We start from the raw sequence: 24,861 nt of genomic DNA on the forward strand, positions 1-24,861 counted from the left end.
AAATTCAAAAGTGCAGAACTGCACAAATTTGCATTTCTGAAATGGCTCATTTCCTATTAGAAACAGCAAACAATTTTTTAAAATTCTCCCTTTTCTGACAGAAATGAGCATTTTTCCTCATCAAAAGTGTGTGTTTTTCCTAATCATGGAAGAAACAAGGCACTAACATTCAGGAACGTGAACAAAGTGAACTGAGCTTTGAGGTAGAATCTGGAGAACCTCGACAAGCTCAAAGGTTACACATTCAGCCATCCCTGACTCAACTTCTTGTTCCCAATCATAGCAGCTTTGGGAGAACGTTAGAATCAACAGAACACAAAACAAAACAAAAAGTTGTCCTCTTTTTTCATTCATCATCTGTCCCTAACTTCCTTCAGAGGTTTTGCAAGCCCTTCCAAAATGTGTGCAGTTCATTAGCATTGACTAAATAAAATAAAATAATAAAAATATCTACTGCAGTACAGTAAATGAATCCTTTCCCCACCCTATTTCACTGGACAAAACATCTTGCATTCTTAATTTTTTCTGGTTACTTACCTTCAGCCACCTGTACAATGTGTACCATTTCACAAACTCTCTCTCTCTCTCTCTCTCTCTCTCTGGGGGGGGGGGGGCAGGGGATCCTGCTGCCTCCTCCCTCCCCAGGAATTCCCTTGCACTTCTGGCCATCTGTATGAAATAGGCTTCATCCCCTAAGTGAAAGCAACTGCACAAGTAAATTTTATCCAGTTCAATAAAGAAATAAAAATGCTATGGAAATACTCATAAACAAAACAGATCAACCTTGAACAGCACATAGCACAAAACTATCTGATCCTCCTTGTCGAGCATTTGTCAGACTTTGTCCACTTAGAAGGGACAATATACTTAAGCCACTAAACATTTACCACTACATCTGCCATTACGAAGTAAGTTTGTGCTGTATTTTATCATAACTGAATCCTGAATGACTTAACAATAGCCAATTCATACCATGCTTTTATCCTTTATAAACAACCTCACCAACAACTATAGGTTATCTTTTTACAGTGCTTTGAACTGGTCTTCTGAATGGCCAACATAATGGCACACTGCAGCCTGTGCCTGTCAACTCAGGAGGAAGTCTCCTTAAATTCAGTGGAATTTACTCTAAAGTAAGCACATAAAGGATTGTGCCTTAATTGATTCAATTTTGTAAATCTTCCAGCTGTTGAGTGGTTCTATAATCTCAGTCAGGGGTGGACAACATGCACCCCATGGACTGGGGAGAGGGTGAAAGGAAGGAAAATAATGGAATTGCCCATAATCTCATTACAGCAAGTTGGGCTTCCTAGAATTCATTTTAGGAACAATGCTGGCATTTTATTGACGGGGATGGTAAGACAGGAATGGTAATAAACATAGATTTTTGTAATGCAGTACATATAAAACATAATATTGATGCTATCTGAATGCTGTATTTGATACCAGAATATTTTACTACTTTAACAATAAAGGACATTGTCAGGTACATAATTCTCCTTACTTCTGCATCATATTATTGTGCTATCTTTATAACTTGAGCAACACAGCCAGGAGATGTGAAAAAGGGCTGGAATTCTGTTTTTGCCACAATGTTATAGGCAGAATAAAATCCTCATACAAGAGAAAATAAACATTTCTCCTTTTCATGTTCCACAGTCTTCTCAGATAAGATCTGCCTTGCTGTCACCAGGGATGTTCAAATGCAGAGAATTCTGCAATTTGTAGATTTCCAGTTGACTTTCACTCCATTATTCATCAATGTATGACTGGAAAATTGTGCAAGTGCATTTATATTTGTGCACAGTTGTGCAAGTTTGGAAGCAGTCAAAATGTGCAAATCCAGCCAATTTCTCCTGGGAAATCCCAGTGAAACTTCAGTTCTATGTACTTTCACTCCTCTCTGCCTTTCCCAAGACAAAGATTAGGCCGAAAGGTTCTATGCAGCAAAGAGCTGACAATCATACTGACTTGTGATATGTCATTTTTGCTTCTAGGGTGAATTCTGGCTTGATGGGATCCAGGACCTACTTGTTTGTCTTTCTTGCAGTCCAGGACATTTACAAAGCAATCCTCAAACAACATGTTCCAAAGGCATTTCTTTTCTTCTGTCAGCTTTCTTCACTGTCCTGCTTTTACATCCATATGTAGTGATCAAGCATATAGTCATGCGGGTGACTGAAGCCTTGGTTGTCAGTGAAATAGCCTTACAGCTGATGTTCTTTTTTAGTTTCTTCAGTGCTGCTCTTCCAAGTCTCAGGCTTCTTAACATGTCTTGGTTGCAGCCGCCATTTGAATTCTGGCTGAGCCAAGGATCCAAAATCATTTGCAATTTCAATTCCGTCACTGTTGACATTAAAGATGTCACTCTTCTATAGTCATGATTTTTGTTTTCTTAATATTCTGATGCACTCCTGCTTTTGCACTTTCTTTTTTTCACTTTCACAGAGAGTTGTTTCAATGCGTTACTGCTTTCTGTCTGTAATATAGTATCACCTGTATATCTGAAAATGTTGATGTTTCTTTCACCAATTTTCAGTTGTTCTTCCTCTGATCCTAATGCAGCTTTCCATATGATATATTTGGCATACAGACCAAACAAATAGGGAAATAAAATCACCCTTGCCTTTTGCCTGTTGGAAGCCAGGCTGTTTTCTATATTTCTATATTTCAGTAACATCTTGTCTACAATACAGGTTATACATTGGGATGATACAGCATTGAGGCACCCCCATTTTTTCAGAACCATCCATTGCTTTCCATAAACTACACAGTTAAAGGCTTTGCTGAGGTCTATGAAGCACAGGCACATTTTCTAAAATTCTTTGGTGTAATCCAGTAGCCAACATATATTTGCAAAATGATCTCAGGTGTCTTACTTTTCAGAATGAAGCATTAGAGACATCCATTCTCTCCTGCTACTGTGACCATTATTCCTGAGGAGGGTGGATACATCTTTGTCTGGTGTCTCTGTTTTGACCATTCCACCTTGAGTGACCCTGCTTGGAAACCAGCTTGTAAGACAATCTGGTCTTTTGGTGGCATTGCTTGCAGCTTCTCTGTCACCGTCAAATTCATATTTTTTTTTGGTATTGTGTTTGGAAACTAATACACAGAATACTGTATTATGTGTATGGTGCTTTTTGTTTATGCCTAGGTGGTTCCTGAGCCAGTTTTCCAGTTTTCGCTGGTCCCCAGCTGTGGAAAGGGTGAAAACCACTGCGCTAGATCACCCTAGAGGAGGCCAGGCTGTTTGGGAACTTATGGGGCTTTGTACTGCCCTTGAGAACCCTCATTTGAAAGCTGTACCCTCACCGCCCAGCTTGTCTGCAGTGATTAGACAAGAGGGATGAAACAGATCCATCTAGAAACAGAAGCTCGTCTCAAAATGACAAGACCAACAAAATAAGTGTGATATACTTATTCTCTTTTCTTAGCAAGATGCCAAAAAGAAGTGGGGGCGGGGCTAGCATAGGGTGCTGTACAAGAACTAGGATGGTCTTGTTTGCCAATTTATGAATCTTCACACATCAGCTTCAGAAATCTCAAATGATCCTCCATGTGTAGCATTTGTAGGCAAATCTACTCATATATATTTTAACTACATCTTTTCAGCTATTGAGAATTTCTTAAGCTCAGAGATTCCAGTTATGCCTTCTTGTACATCACTTATTTCTCAGTTCAATCTCAGTAGAAAAAAAAAGCATTACACACCGAAGCAGCATGAAAGATCTGTTTGTAATCCTTAAACTCTCATTGCATGTTTGAGTGAAACATTGTAGCCACTGGCATTCAGGGTTGAATGAGAAAGGCAGAGATCTGGTTCACCTGCTGGAGGTGTTTCCACCCCACAACTTTTCATTCCATATCAGTGCTTTGGGAACTGAGTGTTGAACATGTATATGTGAATTGGCACAAAATGCCATCGGAATGACAGGGTAAAGAGACACAAGCAAGTGACATTTTGCAAAGTCCATGACAGAAAGGTTTGTCAGTTTTGGCAAATGAAAATTAAAATGTGTAGGGTGTCTCTCATACCAACAAGTGCCTCACAAAGGGCTATGTATGCTTGATAAATTGTACTTATAACTGTTGTCTGCTTTTATATACAGTGAGGTAGAAATAGATTTGAATTGCATTTTAATGCAAGCTTAACTAGTTTTGAACTTTTTTTATTTTTATTTATTAAAACATTTTTATGCCGCCCCATTCGCCGCAGCCTCGGGGCGGCTTACAACAACTTTCAAGCCAATCGCTCAGCTATCTTTCAGAATTTGCACTTCCCCAAATTTTGCAAAAAAAGAGATTTTCCATCAAAGAAAGCATTCAAAATGCATCATTTTTTGAAAATTACTTTTAAAAATGGGCATATTGAGCAGAAATGCGTACAAAAATGCATGTTCCAAGAGAAATGCGCGCACGCACACACATATATGTGTATGATAAGATGAATCAGTTAAGATTGAAAAAAGAGAGTGCACGAGAGAAACTGAAATCGACAGAGCGATCAGCTTCTACAGTGAACACAGCCAATTTAAATGTTTTGTCAAGCACCTCAACATTTTTACCATACAAAACAGGTTATTTGTTTCCTCAAAGTTAAGGGCACATTTTATTCCCACTATGCAGCTAAATAGCAAGCTTCAAGACAACCACTTCTGTGGAAGCACACAGGTGCACACTGACTGGGCTGCAACAACAAGGAAGGTTAACAGTAAGCTCCAACCCCCGCAGGCCTCCCTTTCCTCCTCTCCCGCAGTGCAAGTGATACAAGCTGGTAAAACCTTGCATCCAGTCAAGAGGCAGAGCTGCAACCGGGGATTCTTCAACCCATAGGAGAGATGATGTAAGCTGCCTTGAGCCCTTTGTAGGGAAAAGGCAGGATATAAATAGCAATCAATCAATCAATCAATAAAGGGCCATTTAGACCACTACAAGCCCTGGTCACTGCAGGAATCCATTTTAAAGCATCTCCCCAAAATGGCTACACAGTCTTTGCTTGAACACTTCCGGAACCAAGGCTCCACCACCTCCCTAGGCATTTGATTCCATTGTCTGATTGCTCTGAAGGTTATTAATTTTTTTCCTGAAGTTCAATTAATATCTGCCTTCTGTTATTTCATGTCCTACAGTCTTGCACGACAAAGAAAAGGTTGTAGCCTTCTCTGTGACAATATTTTAGGGAACAAAGAGTACTTTATATCCCCCCACAAACCCTCCTAGTTATCTTTTCTCAAAGCTAAACATAGCCAGCTCCTTCTGTCTTTCCTCACAGGTGTTTGTCTCTGGTCCACTGATACCTTGGCTGCCATTCTCTGAACTCATTCCAGTTTATCCAAATTGTTATTCAAGTGCAGCGTGCAGAACTGAAGACAGTACCTAAGGTGGAGTCTAATCAGTGCAAGAGTAAAGTGTAACTATTACTTCTGGGATTCAGAAAATATACTTCCATTGCAGCAACCTAAAATTGCATTAGCCTTTTTTGCAGCAGCATCACACTACTGACTCATATTCTTCTTGCAATTTACAGCTCCTTTTCACTGTTTTAAAGCAGGATCTCTTCCACCTTAGATCTCTGAATTTGAGAAGCACAACAGAGGCCTGTGGTCCCTGCCTGCATGCACATATTTTGGGTCTTGTACAAGGAAAAGAAGAGCATGGCTGAGCCCTGTGCTGACCCTTTGCCCACACAGGAGATGGTTTTGTTCAAAAACTGAGAATTTGATCATATATGGTTTATTCACTGAATTTATTCTGGACAGATTTACACTTTCCATTGATGGGGGAACACAGTCTCAGTATCTATGGAAAATGCATTTATCACAGCTGGTGTGCATGCCAATGAATACAGTCTAGTTGAGCTTGGGTTACACCCAAAGGCACCTGTGGGAGAAGTTAAAGGATTAGGGAATATGTGCAGGGATTTTATTTTTGAAAATTACAAGGACCAAGTACAAAGTAGTAGAGACTTTAAGGGGCATGGGGAGACAGCTCCTGCTCCATACAAACAAATCATGGAGAAGGTGAAGGGAAGAGGTTGTGAGGCTGCTGGGATGAAGGTGGCAGAACCCTAAACTATTACCCATTCTCTTGCACCCCAAAGCAAGTGCAGTCCTTGTCCTGTGCTGACCTTCCCACGAGTGGCACTGAAGTCAGTGTGATTTGTAAGTCCATGGAAGAGAACATGATTTACTTTTGAGTAGACATGAATTTCACCTAGTTATTTCTCGAGGCAAGAGGACAAAGATCAGAATCCGAAAGGCTCAAAGTGCATTTACTATTTCAGAGGACAAAAGAGGGGAGGAGAGAAGCACCACTGCACCTGCAAATCAGAGGGGAAGGCCGGGGGGGGGGGGGGAGAAGCCATGGAGGGGTGCACAAGGGAGGCACGGCTGAAACCCCAGCAGGACATTTCCTCTATCACACCAGGCCACTGAAGCCATTCCTGCTGACCCCAGAACAGTACCACAAGTTTAGCACACACTGATATATGCATGTATACATCATAGTATACATGTATACATCATAAGATGGAGGAGGAGAATGTTGTAAGCTGCCTTGAGCCCTTTGTAGGGAAAAGGCAGGATATAAATTGAAAAATAAAATAAATAAATAGTATCGGGGATAGCTGCAGCATAGAAAAGAGATGTAAGTGGTCTGAACAAATCTAGGACAGATGGCAGAAATAGGGCAAATGGGACAGTTGGGGTGAGCATCATGTGACATGCCAGTTAGTCAGACAGCATAAAGCCCCTGAAGATGTCTACCTAGATTCCCTGTGTCCATCCCCCACCCCACCCCACCCCGCACCAGATTATAGTCATGCGAACTGCATAGCGTGCTTAAGATCGCTGCTTGTGAATGTGATGCAAGCCCCAATGTGCTTAACGGAGCGTACTCACAGGTAAGTGTAGTTGCTGATGAACACCGTATGAATACTACTATGCCACACCTTCCTACGTTTCTTTGGAAGCAAGTCTCACTGTGTTGAATGGGGCTTTCTGCCAGGTTAGTTTGCAGCTGTGTAGTGCAATCCTATACAAGACAGGTCTACATTACAGGGAGCCCTATTGAGTGTAGTGAAATTTACTCCCAAGTAAATGTGAATAAGATTGCTCCTTGAGTTATTTCTTCAGAGAGAGCCCAGATTTTGCCTGAATCCTGCCTGAAATCGCAAATCCACCACTGTTGCCAAGTTAAATACTTTAGTTCCCAAAGCTTTCCATTTTGAACAAAAGTAGGTGAGATTTGTCTACTTTATTTGCTTAAGGCAGAGATCTCTGAAGTTACTTAGGGGATTTCAATCTTCAATTCTCATTAAATTTCATGGGAATTAAGGCTCAAATCTCTTAGGCAGCTTTACAAATTGGAGAACAAGCTATTGTGTGAACAGGAAAAAACACATCCTCTGCTAGGCTTTCTTTTGGCTGTAAGGTTTGTTCAACAAGCCCCACTGGAAACTCCCACATACTGTGTCTTTTTGAAGCAATGAGGCTGACCCAGCTGCTGCTGCCTGCTTTTTCTCCCAAAAGCAAATCTATGTATCACCCTGTTGGGAAAATTCTGCTAAATCCTGGCAGAAAAGGGATGCTTATGTGTCTTTGTGTTACAAAATGTCTGCACCCCTCTTTCTCAAGGAAGCACCCAAACATTCCAAAGTTATTGTTTAGTATTTTCTGTTACTTTAAGAAGTGGGACTTGATGGCTTCCCCCAAGAAGCTGCCAGGGCTCCTGTTCTGCTGATCAGTAAGAACAGGTCAGGCTGCCAGGTTAACAGCACTGCAAGCAATCAAATGCCATTGTATTTTGAGCCTCTGTGAAGACCTCTCATTTTCTTCTGACTGTGTTCACCTTGTTTCATCATCAACTGTCCAATTGCTGGGCCCATGTGACTCAGAGTATAAAACACTCTGTATATGTTCTAAAAGTTTGCTGTTGGTGGTCCAGACTGCATGCTGTCGTAAGTAACTGCAGGGGGCCAGGGTGATCTTTCAATAACACTGCTGGGGTTCAAGGAGATTCAATCTGCCCTGCAGGTCCTGGTGATTCATTCACACTGTTTGGTAAGGAGGTCCTGACACAACTTCACAATTAAAGTCTCTCCTTTCCCCCTCTTTTTTCCCTTTTCTTTTCCTTCTCTCTCTCTCTCTCTCTCTCTCTCACACACACACACACACACACACACACCCCCTAAGAAGATCATCCCAGTATGGCTCAAGTTTATGTATCATGCTAAATTTTTCATGAACACGTAAATGAACCGTATTTCTTCATGAAGACACCATCAGAAATCATCACTGTGGAAAACAGAAGGGGGAAATACATATTCCCTGCACAGGACTGGGACTCAGGTGATCTGGGTTCTGGCCCTCACTGAGTCATGGAGCCAAATGGATGACTTTGGGCCAGTCACAGATTTTCAGTCCACTCTACCTCACAGGATTGTTGTTGTAGGGGTAAGACTGAAAGCAAGCAGAGGAGTGTTATGTTAGCAGTTCTGAGTTCTTTATAAGAAAAAAAAGGCTGGATATAAATTTAATTAATTAATTAATTCAGAGGTACGAAGTTTTGCATATCCTGGGACTTACCTGAGATTCCTTTTCTCTAGAAGGAGATCCCTGGACTTGGTATTTCTAGTTTATTTATTTAAGATTATTATTTATACAGGCAGAATATAAGATGAGAGTTCACATAGTTGCCTGCTTGTGGGAACCTATGGTACAGACAGAAGCTCTGGAAAGTAAAGAACACCTGAAATGTCAGCCGTATATATCCCAAATCAGAGGTATTCAAAGCACAAGTACCATCAGCCCAATTCAAACAGTTTTCCCCTATTGTACTCTGTATTCTATAGCCAAAACTCTCTTGGCAATTAAAAAACCCTAAAATATAGCGCAGCAAAACATAAGAGAAAACATTTATATAGAGAGAAAAGCTAAAGCAGTACCAATAAAATACCAGGCCTCAATAAAACCATCCTTGTTTCCAAGTCCCATCACATATCATCCAATTCCTGGGAGAAGTAGGAAGTCTTAATCCAGTGACAAAAAGACGGCAATGTCAACACTGGAATGATCTCGCCTGGAAGAATATTACTGAGTTGGGAGGGCCGCTACTGAGCAGGCCTCTCCCCTGTTGCTTTCTTGCAAGCCTTCTTCAGAGGAGGCCTCAGTATGACCCGTACAACTAGGTCATACCACAAGAGGCTCTCCATTAAATATCGTGTTCTCAAGCCTTGTAAGACTTGCCCCAACCTTCTGAAGCTATATAGACCAAAACAAGAGCCATGAGCCAATGGCTTCTCAGGTTTCATCACCATGTTTGTGAGCAGTACAACCGAGTGTACAATTTCACTGAATTTCACCAGGGGGAAAGGAAATTTTCCAACCATTTCTTAGGTGCAGGGCCCACCACTGGCAGGAGCTGTAGCACAGCTTTTTACCCCCTAGGGGTGTTGGGGTTGTGTCTTTGTGTGTGCCTTTGTGTGCAGGCACTGCAAACAGCAACAGAATTAACTGTGTTGGCAGCTTCACACATAGCCACACTGGGGAAATGTGGGGAGAGACAGTCATTGCAACACCAAACAAAAAATGGTGAAGAAAATTTGAAAAAAATATTTGATAGCATTTTACTTCTGGGGATGTCATGGAGGTAAAAAAAAAAACTTCCCTTGCTTGACACATCATTCAATCCTGACCTCTGTGTGGTGTGAGGCTTTAAGAAAAAGGAAAGTGGTAAACTATACCCACCTCATGAGGTGAAATAAATAAAGCAGCAATGCAACTATCCTGAAATGCAAGGAAATAGTAGAGAATTTGCCCCTGTGTTTGTGAAAGGTTATTTAGGGGAAAAGGAGGTGGAAATTTCAGTCCAGTGTTACATAGAGCACATATATAATATAATGCCTTGCTCCATATTTTCCTCAATATCTAACTTTTCTGTAAAGCTTATGTCTTAATACCTCTTTATTCCTGGCTGAACTGAAGCTTAAGTAACTGAAACCATTCTTTCTCCCATTCATCTTACGTTACCTTCGCTCCCCCTTTTCTATTTTCATTCACTTCCTTTCTTTGGCTCACCCACCATCCAAGTGGAAGCTCCTCAAGGCACTGCCCTCATTCTGTTTGGCTTCAGAAGTTGTCCAACAGCCAAATTTCATTGGTGACATTATGTCTTGCTGAAATAAAAGTTTGTGTGATTATCACAGCTCCCACCACCCAACCATGTCCTCTGTCTTCATGTAACCAAAGGGATCAGACTATAGGATGACATCTGAAGCTAAATCAGAGTGAAAACTATACAGGCTACCCTCACTTGTAGGTAACGAAGAAGAATTGGCGCCCAGCAGGAGCAGGAAGTGCTGTTTTCACAGCTGACAGGATCACAGATAAGTGATAAAAAGGTGACCATGAGAGGGGACTTCCATGAGACTTTCATTTCCCCCAGAGTTTAACTTTTTAGCCCCCAGAAAGTTCACTTGAGAACTTCTGACTCAGACTTAAGTAACTTTCAGAACTTTGAAAAAAGTAGAACTGCTGCTAATCCACAATCTCAGGTACAAAACTCTATGAGCATGGATGCTCCTTGCTCTAAAATATTCCAGGGATTACTATGATGCTAAACTACTACAATCCAAACAGCCAAAACATGTAACATGGGAGCAAAATCTTATTCCTGCTGGCTCTAAAGCATGTCACTACTTCACCTCTTTTCCTTGATCCTCACAGGGATCATTGCATAGGTAGATAAGAAACTCATTTGGAAAGATGAGAAAATTGCATTCAGTAAATGATGCCCTTCATGAAAGGGCTTGCACAGAAACTACACTCACATAGGTATCTGGTGGCAACATCATGACCACTGTACTGGGATGGCAGCACCGAAGCTGCCTAGCCTTCAGGGCCAATGAAAAAGATCTCTATCTTCGTCTCTTAGGATTGACATTTAATCTCGGACTCTCAAAATACCAACCATCTCATAAGTTTGAGCAATGGGAATGCTACAGAGGTGATGAGAGCCTCACACAATTGAATCGATTGCAACTGCTGCTACAGAACATTCTCTCAGACGGATTAAACATGGTTTCTCCATAATGATTAACTGATTCCTTTTAATACATGATAACCCCACAAACTCTTGGTACAGACACTGCTCATCAATGCCCAAATCACCATCTTAAATGTTGCATTTATGTTACTTCAAGACACTGTGATATGCCCCTTAGATGTGACATCCACGTCTCATGAGATAAACTTGAAATTGTGAGCCCAGTTGTCAGTCTGAATTTCTCTCCCATGCATAAACTAAACCACCAATCCAACCTACTTTGTGTGATGGACCTATTTGACCCTCTCTCCCCCGTCAAAACACTTCATTATTAATCTTCAGTTGGTATGACAATAATGCAAAAAAAGTATGCTAGCTCTTTTATTAACTTGAAGGATTACGCCTTCAGCAATATATCAGAAAGTATTTTATCTAAGCTGTATTAGCGATTACATTTGCATTTGAAATTCAGTCCCCATCATTTCATATGCAGCAAGAAGCCCAGTAAAAACAGGACAACATTCATCATGTTAGACTGATCTGTCACAGGAACAGAAATTGTGAGACTATTCTAATTTAATTTTTCCTCTGGATTTTTACACCCCTTATCTATTAGCTCAAGGTGGTGTACCAAAAACAATCTAATATATTAAGGAGGAAACCATAAAACCTCATGACACAACCCATCTTACTAAAATGCAGTGTCAAGGAAATCAACCTTCCCTTCTCCCTGACCATGAAAATCAAGGCAAAGGTGCTGGCAGGAGAGTCTTACAATATTTCCAAAGTGTGGCTAGGCTTAGACTCCAAAATGGATTTCCAAGGAAACAAAGTTCCCTGACTGAGGAGCTACCACTGAGAATGCTTTTTTCCCCTTCACAAACATCTTTTATTATACAGGCTGCAGTAGGGTGTTAGCGCTGATGAGAATTTTAGTACGAAACAAAACTCTGAGTCAAATCTGGAGCTTCCTGCTGTGTGATCAGAAAGGGAAGAGAACTTGAAGATTGCCTTTTAGAAATGAGAATGCAAGAGAACTTGAGCAAGTACACCTTGCTCAAAAGCCAAGGCAGGTTCTACTTTCCCCCAAAACTAGATCCCATGTGAAATTTTAAAGTGAATGTTTCCAAGTCTCGCTTGGATGAAGTATGGAGAGGTCTAAGGGAATCAAGCAGAGTGTTGATAAAGCTATCAACTGTGTCTAGTTCTGGGCAAGAAAGAAGCAGATAAGCTGTAAAGGTTTCAAGGGAGGGCAACAAGGATGATAACAGTGACTGGAAACAAAGCCCTGTGAGAAGAGATTGAAATAGCTACGGATGCTTAGCCTTGAGAAGATTGAGGGGAGATATGATAGCACCTTGCAAGTACTTAAAGGGTTGTCACAAGGAGGATGGACAGGATCTCTCTTCCATCATCCAAGAGTGTAGGACACAGAATAATAGGCTCTAATTACAAGAAGCCAGATTCCACCTGAACTTCAGGAAGCACATCCTGAGTGTGAGAGCAATACAACAATGGAACCACTTACCTGGGCTTTCCCACACTAGAAGCATTCAAGATGCAACTAGACAGCCATTTGAGAGGTACGGTTTAGCTTGGAGTCCTGCAAGCAGGGCTGGACCTGATGGCCCTCTGTCCCTTCCAGCTCTACTGCTGCATGATTCCCCACTCGCTGCTGCTGCTGCTCTCAGTGGCACTCTGCATGAAAAAGGGGCGCAGCAAGTGAGTGCATCAGCTACAGAACCCAACCTTCTTCTCTACTCCCCACTCACTGCCGCTAGCAGCAGTACCAGGTGTGGAAGAATGGCAATGCTTGCTTGGCATGTGGGGCTCGATTCCTAATGGGCACCCACAACCCCTCAGCCCTTACGGTATTCACAGGAGATCTTACTAGCCATTCCGTAACCAACAGACATTTGCCATGGAACATGATAAAAGCCGGGCCACCCAGCTGTGGTTCCCACCATCAGGAACACCCTTCCCCTGAGACCTGGGAGGAAGAAAACAGGAAGTGTTTTAAATGACTTCCCAAAACACACTTGTTTACTTAAGCTTTCCCTGGCTTGTAACTGATCCTTCTTCTTGCTCTTGCTGAGAAAAGAATGAATAAAAATCCTTGGATTTTGATAGGCTACAGTAAGACATCAATGATAACACACACAAACACATACAGAAACTCAACACACATACACACACACGGAGAAGGAGAGGGAGAGTTTGAACAAGATCCAAACAGCCAGACTGAAATTATGTACTAGGAAATGTTTAGAAAGACAGAAGCCTCCAGGCCTTTCTGAAACTACCTAAATTCCCCCAGGCCCATTCCGAGAGAGAGAGGGAGGGAGGGGGAGAGAGGGAGGGAGGGGGAGAGGTGGGTTTGGGACCACTGACATGTGCCCATTCATCCTAGAACCGCCTCAGGTGCTGTGATATTGCTCAGGAGGCCCTTTCAACCATCAAATGCCTTTCAAAGCTTGCAGAATAAGTTAACTATAAAGAACTCTGGAACTCCTGTGTTCATATACTGTGTGATGAGCATGGGGGAGGGGAAAAGACGGCAAAGAAAGCTGCAGCACTGTGACCTTTCCCTGTGCAGCCTGCCTGCAATAAAATAAAGCAACACACTTGGAACTATTTTCAGCCAGGCTCTGCTGCATGGATTGTGTCTCCTCTTTCATGGATGCTAGAAGGAAGGCTCTGGGATGTGTGATAAAACATAGAAACAGAGCGAGTCAGAAGGGGCCTCCTGGGCCATCTAGTCTGACCTCCTGCACCAGCCGGCTCCGCTCACGACATGCCCACCATGTGCATGTCCAGCCTATCTTTGAACACACTCACCGATGGGGCCTCAACGACCTCTCATGGAAGCCCATTCCACACCCTCGGGGTCCTAACTGTCAGGAAATGCTTTCTGGCATCCAAATGGAACCTTGGTCCTCTGAGCTTTGCTCCATTGGAGCGCATCCTGCCTTAAAGAAAGAGAAGTGTTCCACTAAAAACAAAAGAAAACAATATATTGCTAATGGGGTGGGGGAGGGGGAACTATGCCTGAGCTTGAAAAGGAGGTTAATGTTCAGACTTTAGCAACAGATAATGCATCTCTTGCATGCCACAGAAAGCTTCAGAAGGACTAATTTCTGCAGCTCACAGTGCTCTTAAATGGAGAGGAGCAGGGCAGGCCACTTTTTTTAAAGTTAGTTGGTGACTGTATGAAACAGTGGGGGAACATCTCGGTTTTTGGGGAGGAGCAACAAGGATCAAGGTTCAAGATGGGCATGTTAGATGAGATCCCCGCTAATAAGAGAGATGCTTCTGAAGCATGAATCACATGTGTTTTGTAACACAGGAATATGGAAGGACTCAGTGTTAAGGCACTTGGTTTGCATGTGGAGGCTTCCTGGTTCAGTTTAGGAATCAATCCTGCCCAATACTAGGCTGGTTGGACTAATGGTGTGATACAATCCAGTCTAGAACAGATGCCTGCATTCCCCTGCCAAACAGTAACTTAACTGAGCAATCAGAGAAAATGACATTCAACAGAACTGGTGAAGGCTTTTAAACCACTGGAAAGATACATTCTGAGAAAGGTATTCTGAAAATGTTTAAAAGCTTTAGAAAATCAGTCATTGGAAGTCAAGTGCTAAAAGCAGTATGGCTTTAAGAAGCAATACATGGATTTCCAAAGAAAGTAGAACAAGATGGGCCAGATTTCAGATGTGCAAGAACTACAACGATTTTTAGTTGAATTCTAAATACAATAACCAGACCCATGTGAAATCTAGCACCTTCAGGGATAACATCAGCTACTAAATAATGGCTGAGGGATTAAATCAACTGACTACTACACCAGCTATGCTCAGGAGTGACCTTCTCAAACAAAATACAAATCTGAGTTCTCATCACACAGAGGTTCTGACCCAGAGCACCAGGCACTGAGCTTCAGGAAAACTCAGTCAAAAGTCAACCTGCTCATTTGCACATTTTATAGATGAGTGGAACCGAGAGAGATTCAGTAGAATGTAGTGGTTACAGAGCTGAGTTGGCACAACCTGGGCTCAAGTCTCCAGTTGGCCATGAAGCTTACTGAGTGATTTTGGGCCCCGTGACCGATTCTCAGCCTCACCTACCTGACCATGGTTGCTGTGAGGATAAAATGGTGAGAACAAGGCCCACATACACAAGTTTGAACTTCATGGAGAAGGCAGGGTAGCGAAATAGGCAATTCGCATTCATGGACCATGGCAGGCTTTGTTTGCAACTCTACTTTCTCTATAGGAACTCAGCAACCCTTTCATAGTACCTGCAAATCAAACAGAGGTCTGCCTATTGACGAATTTTATGAAGAGAGTTTAAATAAGCACATTGACATTTAACTATCCTTCAAGTTATTAGGACCAAGTGGTAGGCAGCAGTCTGGGACAAGCCATGGCCCTTTCTGCAGGCAAGCTAAAAACAAAGACCACAGGACCACCCAGGCAGCAGCAGCAAAGAGCAAGAGAGAAGTCAGGCCTGGAGGCTAAATAGAAGTCAGAAAACAAGCAGAAAATTAAGAAGAGGGGGTTGTCTTATACCCCTTTCTGCCCAGATAACACAATAGCAGGTCCAGAGTGACTGCTTCTGTTTAAATCAAGGCAGAAACTAAGTATCTGGCCTTTGTAGAACCAAAGATACATGCCAAAATGGACAGACACTGTCCTACCCAACTTTTGTATGAGAAATGAGCCTGCGCCTTCAACTACATTTGAAATTTAAAGTGTAATTCTATGCAAAAAAAAAAAAAGGCTTACAAGTCCCAACCTTCTCCCTACCAGCTTTCCACGTGGTTTCTGTATTCAGGAGCTACCTCCAGTTAAGTGAGATTTGCCTACCAAAAGAATGGCTCCCACAAGGCTGCAGCGGTCTCTCCACAACATGGCAGCAGTCAGAGTTAATACATAGCCAAATTTACTGTGTCAGGCCTCTAGTGGAAAACAATTGATGCTTTCAAGTTGCAATCCTTACCTGACAATAAGAAACATTAAAAACAATAAAGCTTGCTTCTGAGGACACATACATAGGATTGCAACGTTAGTGAGTTAATTAGTTCTCCCTGTTGTGAGCTCCTTGGACATAATCTTATGAGTTCAGGGATGTGCAAATATTGAGTTCCCCTCCTGAATTAGTGCCACAGTAATTCAGCTAAGCCCAGTATTCAGTGGACTGCCTTTTCTTTTCTAGCCAATGCTGATCTTCCTTGGATAATCTTTTTGAGAATACCAATGGCATTTGAACTCTACAGCTGATGACTATTCAAAATACCACCTCAGCCAATGTGCAGCTTTTTACTGAAAGGCATAATTCAGGCCCACATAAGGCATAACCCTCCCACCCCACCCCAAGCTGAACATTATCTCAATAGTCAAGTATTTGACACTGCCTTTCTTTGCAGGTTTCAGCTGCAGAATTGCCTCCTTTTGGTCCAGGTGCTGTAGCTGTGCATTTAGTGGCCACTCCATGAACAGATGTTAACTACAGCAGATGAGACTGCTTTGTTTTCCAGTTGAGTAAAGCTTCACCCGCCCTTTTTGTGCAGTCAGCTGCTCTTTCAGGCAGAAGTACAGATCAAGCCCATATATTTTATCAGTTGGCAACCTGACCAGCCCATGTTGGTTGAACATGTGGTGGGTTAGTGTCACCTTGATGACTCACATGTTCTGGTAGGTTTGCTCACCCAAATTGCAAGCAAGATAAGTCTGCCAAAGAATGAAAAGCTTCAGCAGCCCTCATCTTATAATCACTTGGGTTTTCCTTAAAACCAGTACTGAGACTGAGGGTAGAGAAGGGGTGATAGTTCGGTGAGAGACTGGGTATTTTCCATATATAAAGTCCTGCCTCTGATATTCCTGCCATCCCAAGTATCTTCTCATTGTTTAAAGGATCAGGAAACAAGTTATATGAATGTTCTCAGCTTTTTCCTACCAGTCAGAGCCAGACTAAATAGCCAAATTTATTTATTTATTTATCGATTTATATCCTGCCTTTTTCCTACAAAGGGCTCAAGGCAGCTTACCTCATACTCCTCCTCCATCTTATCCCCACAACAACAACCCTGTGAGGTAGGTTGGGCTGAGAGTCTGTGACTGGCCCAGTCACCCAGTTGGCTCCATGGCTGAGCAGGGACTAGAACCCAGATCGTCTGAGTCCCAGTCCCATGCTCTTAATCACTACGCCACACTGGCTCTCTAATACCAGGTTAGATTACCAAATAGCGCCCACTAAATGTTTAGTACTAGCATTCTCAGCCATTAGACAGGCTGGCTGGAGCTGATGGGAATTTAAGTCCAAAAGTTCCAGAGGGCACCTGGCTGAGCACTTGTGAACTATAGCACTGAACCATAAGCTTTTGTAGGATCAGGGCTTTGCTTATCAGCAAAGATCTTAGTAACAGGCTTTGGGCCTGCTGATTAGGCTACGAATTGGGATAGAGCTTCATATTACTACCACCTGAGTAGAAATAGGGAGGTACCTTTTGAAAGGCGAGAGAGAAACAGAGCTTTTCACTTTCAAAAAAAAGTGCGTAGCAAAGGGTATTTTTTAAAATGAAGGTGGTAAGATTTAGTCCTAGCTTCAGCCCTTCCTTATTGTGCATAACCGAGCCCTGGAGCAGAGCCTTTGCAAAAGTTGCTTTGACCCTCCTTGGTTTCTTTCTCTGGGGAGCTGCTCTGGCTCTCCTGTTTGGTGGAACCTTTGTGATCCTCACCTATGAGAATTATAGATCCTTCTTCCAGAACAAATTCTTCCTTGTGCCTGGCTGGTTGGCTATTGGGGCTGCTCTTCTGCTTTTCCCCACTGGTGCTTTAGCTATGTGTGCCCCACTGAGGAATTCTCGCCATCAGCAGGGAACTCTGATGTACCTGTTACTGGTCTTACTCTGCTTGGAAACTTCCTCGGCCATTATGGCCCAGATCTACTCCGCCAAGGCTGGTTATCAACTGAAAAACATCATGGACTATTCTTTCCACCTGCATAACCAGACCATTCCCATGGAGGCTGTTGATTCCATCCATAAGCAGCTGAAGTGCTGTGGGGTATACAATTACACAGACTGGATGGTGGCACTTCCAACCCGTCTCCAAGCTGGGCGTGTCCTTGCCCCGGAAAGCTGCTGCAAAGAGACATATTTGGATTGCACCGGTGATGTAAGTCAGCCAGAGAAACTCTTTAATGAAGGTTGTCTCAAAAAGCTGGATGAAAGACTGAGATTTGTCATGTGCTACCTGGCTTGGTGTTGCCTGGTGGTAGGATGCTTAGAGATGTTGGCTGCTATTAGCAATGGAATACTTATGAAAGAGCAGCCATTCCAAGACTTCCAAATTCTTGATTCTGCAGTTTTCTAATAGCCTGCCAAACTGGCCACTGTTGTCTGTATTTCCTGAGGGTATTTGGCACTGTTATTAAAGCTGAGTTGGCTCTCTTAAAATTATTGAAAATCTGTCTCATGCTCCTACTAGCCTTATTACAGAATGCAAACTCCTTTTGGGATACTGCTGCCAGGTTTAGATACTTTTTATATAACAAACAAGACTAATAGTAATATTAAATAGACTCATGCATTTGACACAATTAGCTTCACTGGATAATTTTTATGGTATTGTATGTACGGCAGGGAAGCCTTTGACATGGATTGGCTGAATTGGGAAGGAAAGTTGACAAGCATTTCAACTGCTCAGGAAGTAAAGCTGATAGAAAGCTGGCAGCTTAACATTAGCAAGGGCAACTTAGTTGTCTGGTATGAATTAAACCACACACAGTCCTATGAAGTAGGCTGAGGTCTGGGAAAGAGTCTTGACAATGAGAGAAACTAAAAGGGAGAGGAGCTCTCCAGAGGAGTACCATGGGCTTAGAAAGCAAACTCTAATGGAAAGATGGGTGGAAGAACAGGATAGAAGAAATGAAGAAGCGAGGTAGGTGGGCCTAATGAGCAGTGAAGGAAGTGGACTGGCAACTGGGGCTTGGAGAGTCCACAGAGCATTGAATTCCCATGTATAGGACTTCTATGCCTTTTAAGGATTGCAGTGGAAAAGAATTGGATCTGTAGCAGGCTCTGTTTTCAATTGAGTATTACACCAAGGCAACGAAGCAATGGAAGGATGGGTGCTAAATTTCAAATGTCTGTTGAAACCAGACAGACAGTTCCATGGGTTTTGGTTTTGCTTAAAGTTTATTTCAGCTTCTGCAAAGTTGAAAGGACAGAATATAAAATGGATCTCTGTGTGCTTGTAGCAGCTCTGCTTTCACACACCAAGGATTGCTGCTACTTACCCTCCTGGGCACATGCTTTTGTGTGTGCAAACAGACCAATGGCTGAAAGTTCCTGTATTCTTAGCAAGCTGACTTGCACTGCTCAATGAATTAGAGTGCATGATCAACCATTAAACAATCCTATCTTTCTAGGAGTTAAAAGAGCAAAGTTAGTGTCCGGGACTCTAACTATGAAAGGTTCATTTGTCTAACCACAACAGACAAGAAACCACCAGCAAGTTCCAACTCCCCACTCCCCACAAAAAAGCTCTTTATTGAAATGTGCACCCAACAATACAGAGCAGCCTACTCCTCCTTCATAAGAGTCCAGCATCAGCCTTTAACAGTCCGAATGTGTTTTGTACCTTTAAGAGCACACTTGATCATTGGTAGTTTGACCAATCCTTTTTGCACTCTGATCCCACTTCTTCACAATTGTGAACTACAGAAAGTAGGCCAGGTTCCACACTTATCTTGACATTGGGCAATTATGCAGAAAGCTAGGTGCCAGTAATTGTCTTCTCGGTCCATGTCTAGTGGATCTCACACTATCAGAGGATTATCACCACTAAGAATGCTGTCTCAGCTGAACAGTTTCTGTTACACCAGTGGTACATTCATACACACACACACACACACACACACACACACTGAATTTCTGTCTTTCACTGATTAAATGAACTTTATGACTTGAGGAGCACTCTTCAGATCAACACCTCGGCAAGGTTACCAAGAGTTCATGCACAGGGAAATGGATATTTTATATCTGTAGTAACAAAAGTGAGTCATATTAGAGTAAACCCTCTGAAAGGAATGAGACTTTGGGCCTACTTATGGCAGACTTAAGCCCCATTCCTTTCAATGGGTCTTCTCTACATAGGGCTAAAATGGGCTACTAAGAAAAGGGAGGATTCTATATTGTCACCAACATTTAACAGATGAAAATAACAGCATTCTTGTGCATGTCCATGCATCTTCCAAATCGTACCCGGGGAGCTCTACCTGAGTCTCCACCCTGCAACACTTTGCCCTGACTGGGTAAGATTATAGGCCTAAAGGTGTCTCTAGTTTTTGGAGCCCTTGAACCCAGTAGGCCCAAAGGCCTGGCAGTGGCAACACCTGAAAAGAGTGGGGGGAGGGCATTCTTGGAGTGAGGGAGACCATGGCTGTTATTAGAATGTCAGCTTAACGAAGATCTGTGATGGTGACCCTGCTACAACAGTGACTGGAGACATAGGGAAAAGATTACTAACCTTTACTTGTGTGGTCACATCAAACAAAAGGAGGAAAGGTACATTTAGGTTGTTAATGAACATTGACTGGTCCAGCACTGCTTTTGATTGGAAGAGATGGATGCAAGGAAACTACAGTCAAACTTTGTATAATCTGTGCCATCCATTTCACAGATCGTCAAGAGCCTTTTTCTTCTGCTCATTGTTGGAATCAGATTTTGCACAAATAGGTACCATTCAGAGGTGCATAAATTCATACTCCTGCAAATATGGAAATTCTCCTAAACTATACAAATCCCCACCCCACAAAATGTGTATTTACAGACTTTACTCTTTAGAGGAAATATGTATGTTTGGTTTTTAAAAATTTTATGCAAACTTTCTATGATTAAATTTGCATAAAATAATGTACATTTTTAAAGGTCAGCAAGGCTAAGAAATCCATACAACTTGGGAAAAGCCAGTACACTGCAGAATCCACAGGTCAGTTTGTTAGAAATTAGAATTTGTTTGAGTCCATTGCTGCTTTCCCCAACATTCCTACTGGCTGCCAAGCTTAAAAAGAACATTGGTGTGAGGTGGGCTTAAAATCCCTAAAATGCCATGGTGTCTGCACCTAATACGCATTGGTGAAAAGAGAGTTACTACAGCCGCTAGTCCTTATGGTAGCTTCCCTCTCGCTTCTTCCCTTCAGTGCTAGGCCTCCCTTCCAAGGAGCGCCAGAATAGGAGGAAGCTCCTTGCGTTAGCACAAACATGTACACATTAATGATTCTTTTATTTTTAAAGGCATTCCCTGCCTCTCCCCAAGAGACAAAGTTGTGGATAAAATGGGTGCTGTGATCCAAGAGGCATAAACACTGTCCTCGGTAGTGACAATTGAAAGATATGCATGCATCCTATTAATGTCTTGTTAAAATATTCCTTTTTAATTAAAGGGACTTTGTGTGGGTGGCAGCTGATCGCCTGAGTGCCTGGAGAGTCTTGCTTCCTTCTAGGAGACTTTTCATCTCTTGCTTGATCTTTTAAAGCACGCTGCCAACAAGTGTCTCTCCTGATGACAACAACCAGCAGCTTGTAGCTGCGACAATGCCTTCTTCTCTTATTAGCTTTGAAAGTCTGTTAATGTCTTATCAGGGGCTGACATGCCAGCTTCTAGGAAGATTAGCCAGAATGTTCCGTTCTTTACTGCTGAATTTGTGAAGTTTGTGTATCGACATTAATTAAAGGGACTTTGATGCTTCGTTGCCTGGTTTTCTCTCTCGAAAATAGAATAAAATAAAATAAAAACTAAAAATAATGAGAGCGTTTCTGAAAAGCAAGAAGAAAACAGGCAGTTAGCTGAACAATGCCCTGATCTGGCCCTCCAGGAGAACAACTGAACCCTCATTGTTTCCCCTTCTCCCAAAATCTGTTGAGTGGCTATAAACACACAACCCAAACTGGAGCATTTCATTTAAGGGTTTGTTTTTCTTTGGGTGGGTTTTGTTTTTAAATCACCTCCTTGACTCTCACTAGAGTGAATGCAAGGACTGATTTACACCAGAATATGTGACTTGCTCTGCTCCTAGGCCTCATGCAGAGCAGCAACAGTGCTGCCCAAGCACCTTGCTTAGGCAAGGGGCAAAGGAAGACAGGAGATGGCTGGGGAAGAATGGATCCTCTCCATGGGTTCCCAGTTCCCCACCCCAGTGGCGTCATGGCCTCCAGCCACGGCTCAAGATGCAGAATAGATGTTACTTTCTATCAGTGCAATTTTGAGCATTGTCATCTCTGCTTTTTCAGAATGCAAACTGAGCCGGTGGCACTCCCGGACAATGCTCTCGTTGTACAATCACCTGCCTCATTTGTGGCAGAGGGGTGTCCACGCATTGTTTTCTAACCCTCGAAGGTTAGAATGTTTTCCCACCACTTCTCCATCTTATTTCTTACTGCTGCAGACCTGTTAAAGGTGGACAGGTTGCATGGATCACATGGTTCCACAAAGTGTTTCAATCAGTCAGCAGCTATCCATCTGGAAGCACCTTCACTCCCAAACTTGTCCTGTTCTCTCTCTGCCTGTGTTGTAGAACTACTTGCTTTTTCCTCCAAAAGAGCACTATCAGCGCTATCATAAGTCCAAATTCACCTGGTGCAGAACCTGCTGGTTTTGTCTGCCACAAACAAAACTTCTGCCTGGTGGGAAACTATGTCTCATTAGAAAGTCCAGATAGCAGTCTCTTAAATATAATGCTAAATGTTCCAATTACCAAATAACATTTTTTAAAATTGTGATAGCAGGGGTTCTAGAAATCTAAAATTAGAAGGGAATCATCTTCCTACTTTTGTGATATGTAGAGATCCTACAAATAGTTTCCAAGTCCTATTGTGAAGGTCATGACCCAGGCAAAGTAGAGCAGGCTTCTTCAGTACAAGGCCCAAGGACCATGGGTGGCTCTCAATCACCGCCTTTCATTTCATTCTATTTTATTTTGGTTTTGTATTCCTTCCCCCAATAGCAATGTTCTTTGAATGGATTACAAATCATTAAAGTGTCATACACATAGCTAAGGCATAGGAGGTAATGCAAATTTTGAAAAGAATACAATACAAAGCAATATACAGCACTGGAATTGATAAAAGGAGCATAAAAAGGTAGAACTCCTGTGAAGTTCTTTCAATCTAAAGGGTGTGTGTGAGGGTCCATTAAAGTCCAATGCCTAAAAAAATGAACTGCATTACCGGCATAACTAATTTTATTGTCTCATTGATCGTACAGTTCTCTTGAGAAGCTGCTTCATCCAGAATGTTGGGTTCTCCAGCCCATTATTTTCTATACTGAGTGGCAGACAGCCTTGCAGAGTTTCTGGCAGGAGGTCTTTCCCAGCCTTACCACTTGAAGTCCCTTTCCAGTTAAAGACTTGGTGAACTGAACTGAGATCTTTTGCTTTCCAAGCATGTGTTCCACCAATGAGCTACAGCTATTCCCCATCACACAAGTACCCGTTGGCAACGTACATATCTTGTTTTCAGGAAAACCTTAGATTTGCTTAAGGTAATCTGATCTATTCCCACAGATCTTCTTGACCGGGCAATGATTTGAACCCAGATTCCTTTAGCCAAGTATATGCTATCTTCATACTAGCTAACTACCATGACTATAATAATGTCTCACAGTTTGTTACTGATGAGGAGGTTAATTTTACTATGTTTGAGCCAGGCTTAGACATACTTGCAGCTAGAGTTACAGTGATACATTTTTATTTTTATTGGGTTTAGTATTGCAATGTTTAAAATTCATTATAATTTTAACTGTTGCATCCCGCTTAGAGAGTCCTGCTGGACTACTTTCTGGAATGTAACTTTAAACATTAATAAAATAAATACTAGGAGTAGACCCATTGAAAATCACAGGCCTTACATTAGTCATAGTAAAATTAACTCCCATTGATTTCATTGGGGGTTTTTTATAAGTATGATTAAGTTGGATCCAGAAAGGAGAAGTGTGTATTTCATAATGAATGACTAGTAAAACAAATAGATACCACTTGCATTGGGAAACTGAGTCACATATTGCACCCAAGCTAAAATCTTGGAAGGAAGATGAACATCCCACATGAGGGATGCTTGAAGACTTATTTGTGTGTGAAACTAACTATATGAGTATGAACAAAAAGTATTGGATGGGAGCAATTATTGGACTTGTCTGCAGAAGAACTCCATTCAAATTCCTCCACTCTCATGGTATCAGAGCTTAACTTCAGTTCCTCATCTGCAAATGCATGAATAACTGTAGCTTCCTACATGTTTATTCAGAAGTCAGCCCCATTGAGTAGCATGGAACTTATGCACAAATAAAATTGCTGGTTCATATAGGCAACAGACCTATACATATGTTCCTGGGAGACCTTACTTGATGGCACTTGCTGCACTTTCAGGAAGCAATCCAATGCAAGTTTAGACCGGAAAAAATTCCAGCATGCCCCAGCCAAGGAACTGCAGACTTTTTTCTGTCTAAACTTGCATAGCATTGCACCTTCAGTGAATACTTGCTTCCTGAGTAGGAACCCCCCAGAAATAACAAAGATATCCATATTCCTCAGATTTGGCTGCCTTTTGCAAGATGGATATTTTATAGCAGATATATTAGAAGACGCAGGGGAAAGATGAGGAGCCTGTAAAATATGCCCCAGCCTTGAGGAACTCTAAATGCTGAAAACCTTAGCAGGCAATGCAAATACATATTAAACTTTCTAGGATCTAGCATTAGCTCAGAACCAGCATTTGCTTCTGTTGATAGATGGGGATGAAGCCTTTTGGCAGTT

The 24,861-nt window shown here is 42.1% G+C and overlaps 1 protein-coding gene across 1 annotated transcript; it reads left to right on the top strand.

Moving 5' to 3' along the window:
- The first annotated feature begins 6,878 nt into the window (after positions 1-6,878).
- On the top strand, positions 6,879-18,422 carry LOC123022421 (tetraspanin-3-like). Its single transcript, XM_044428123.1, has 2 exons — positions 6,879-6,904; positions 17,612-18,422. Exons 1-2 carry the CDS (start codon positions 6,879-6,881, stop codon positions 18,420-18,422), a joined length of 837 nt encoding a protein of 278 aa, XP_044284058.1.
- Positions 18,423-24,861: the final 6,439 nt, after the last annotated feature.

The sequence above is a fragment of the Varanus komodoensis genome, unplaced genomic scaffold, assembly GCF_004798865.1.
Source record: "Varanus komodoensis strain SLA01 unplaced genomic scaffold, ASM479886v1 scaffold19, whole genome shotgun sequence".
In the NCBI taxonomy this organism is placed as follows: domain Eukaryota; kingdom Metazoa; phylum Chordata; class Lepidosauria; order Squamata; family Varanidae; genus Varanus; species Varanus komodoensis.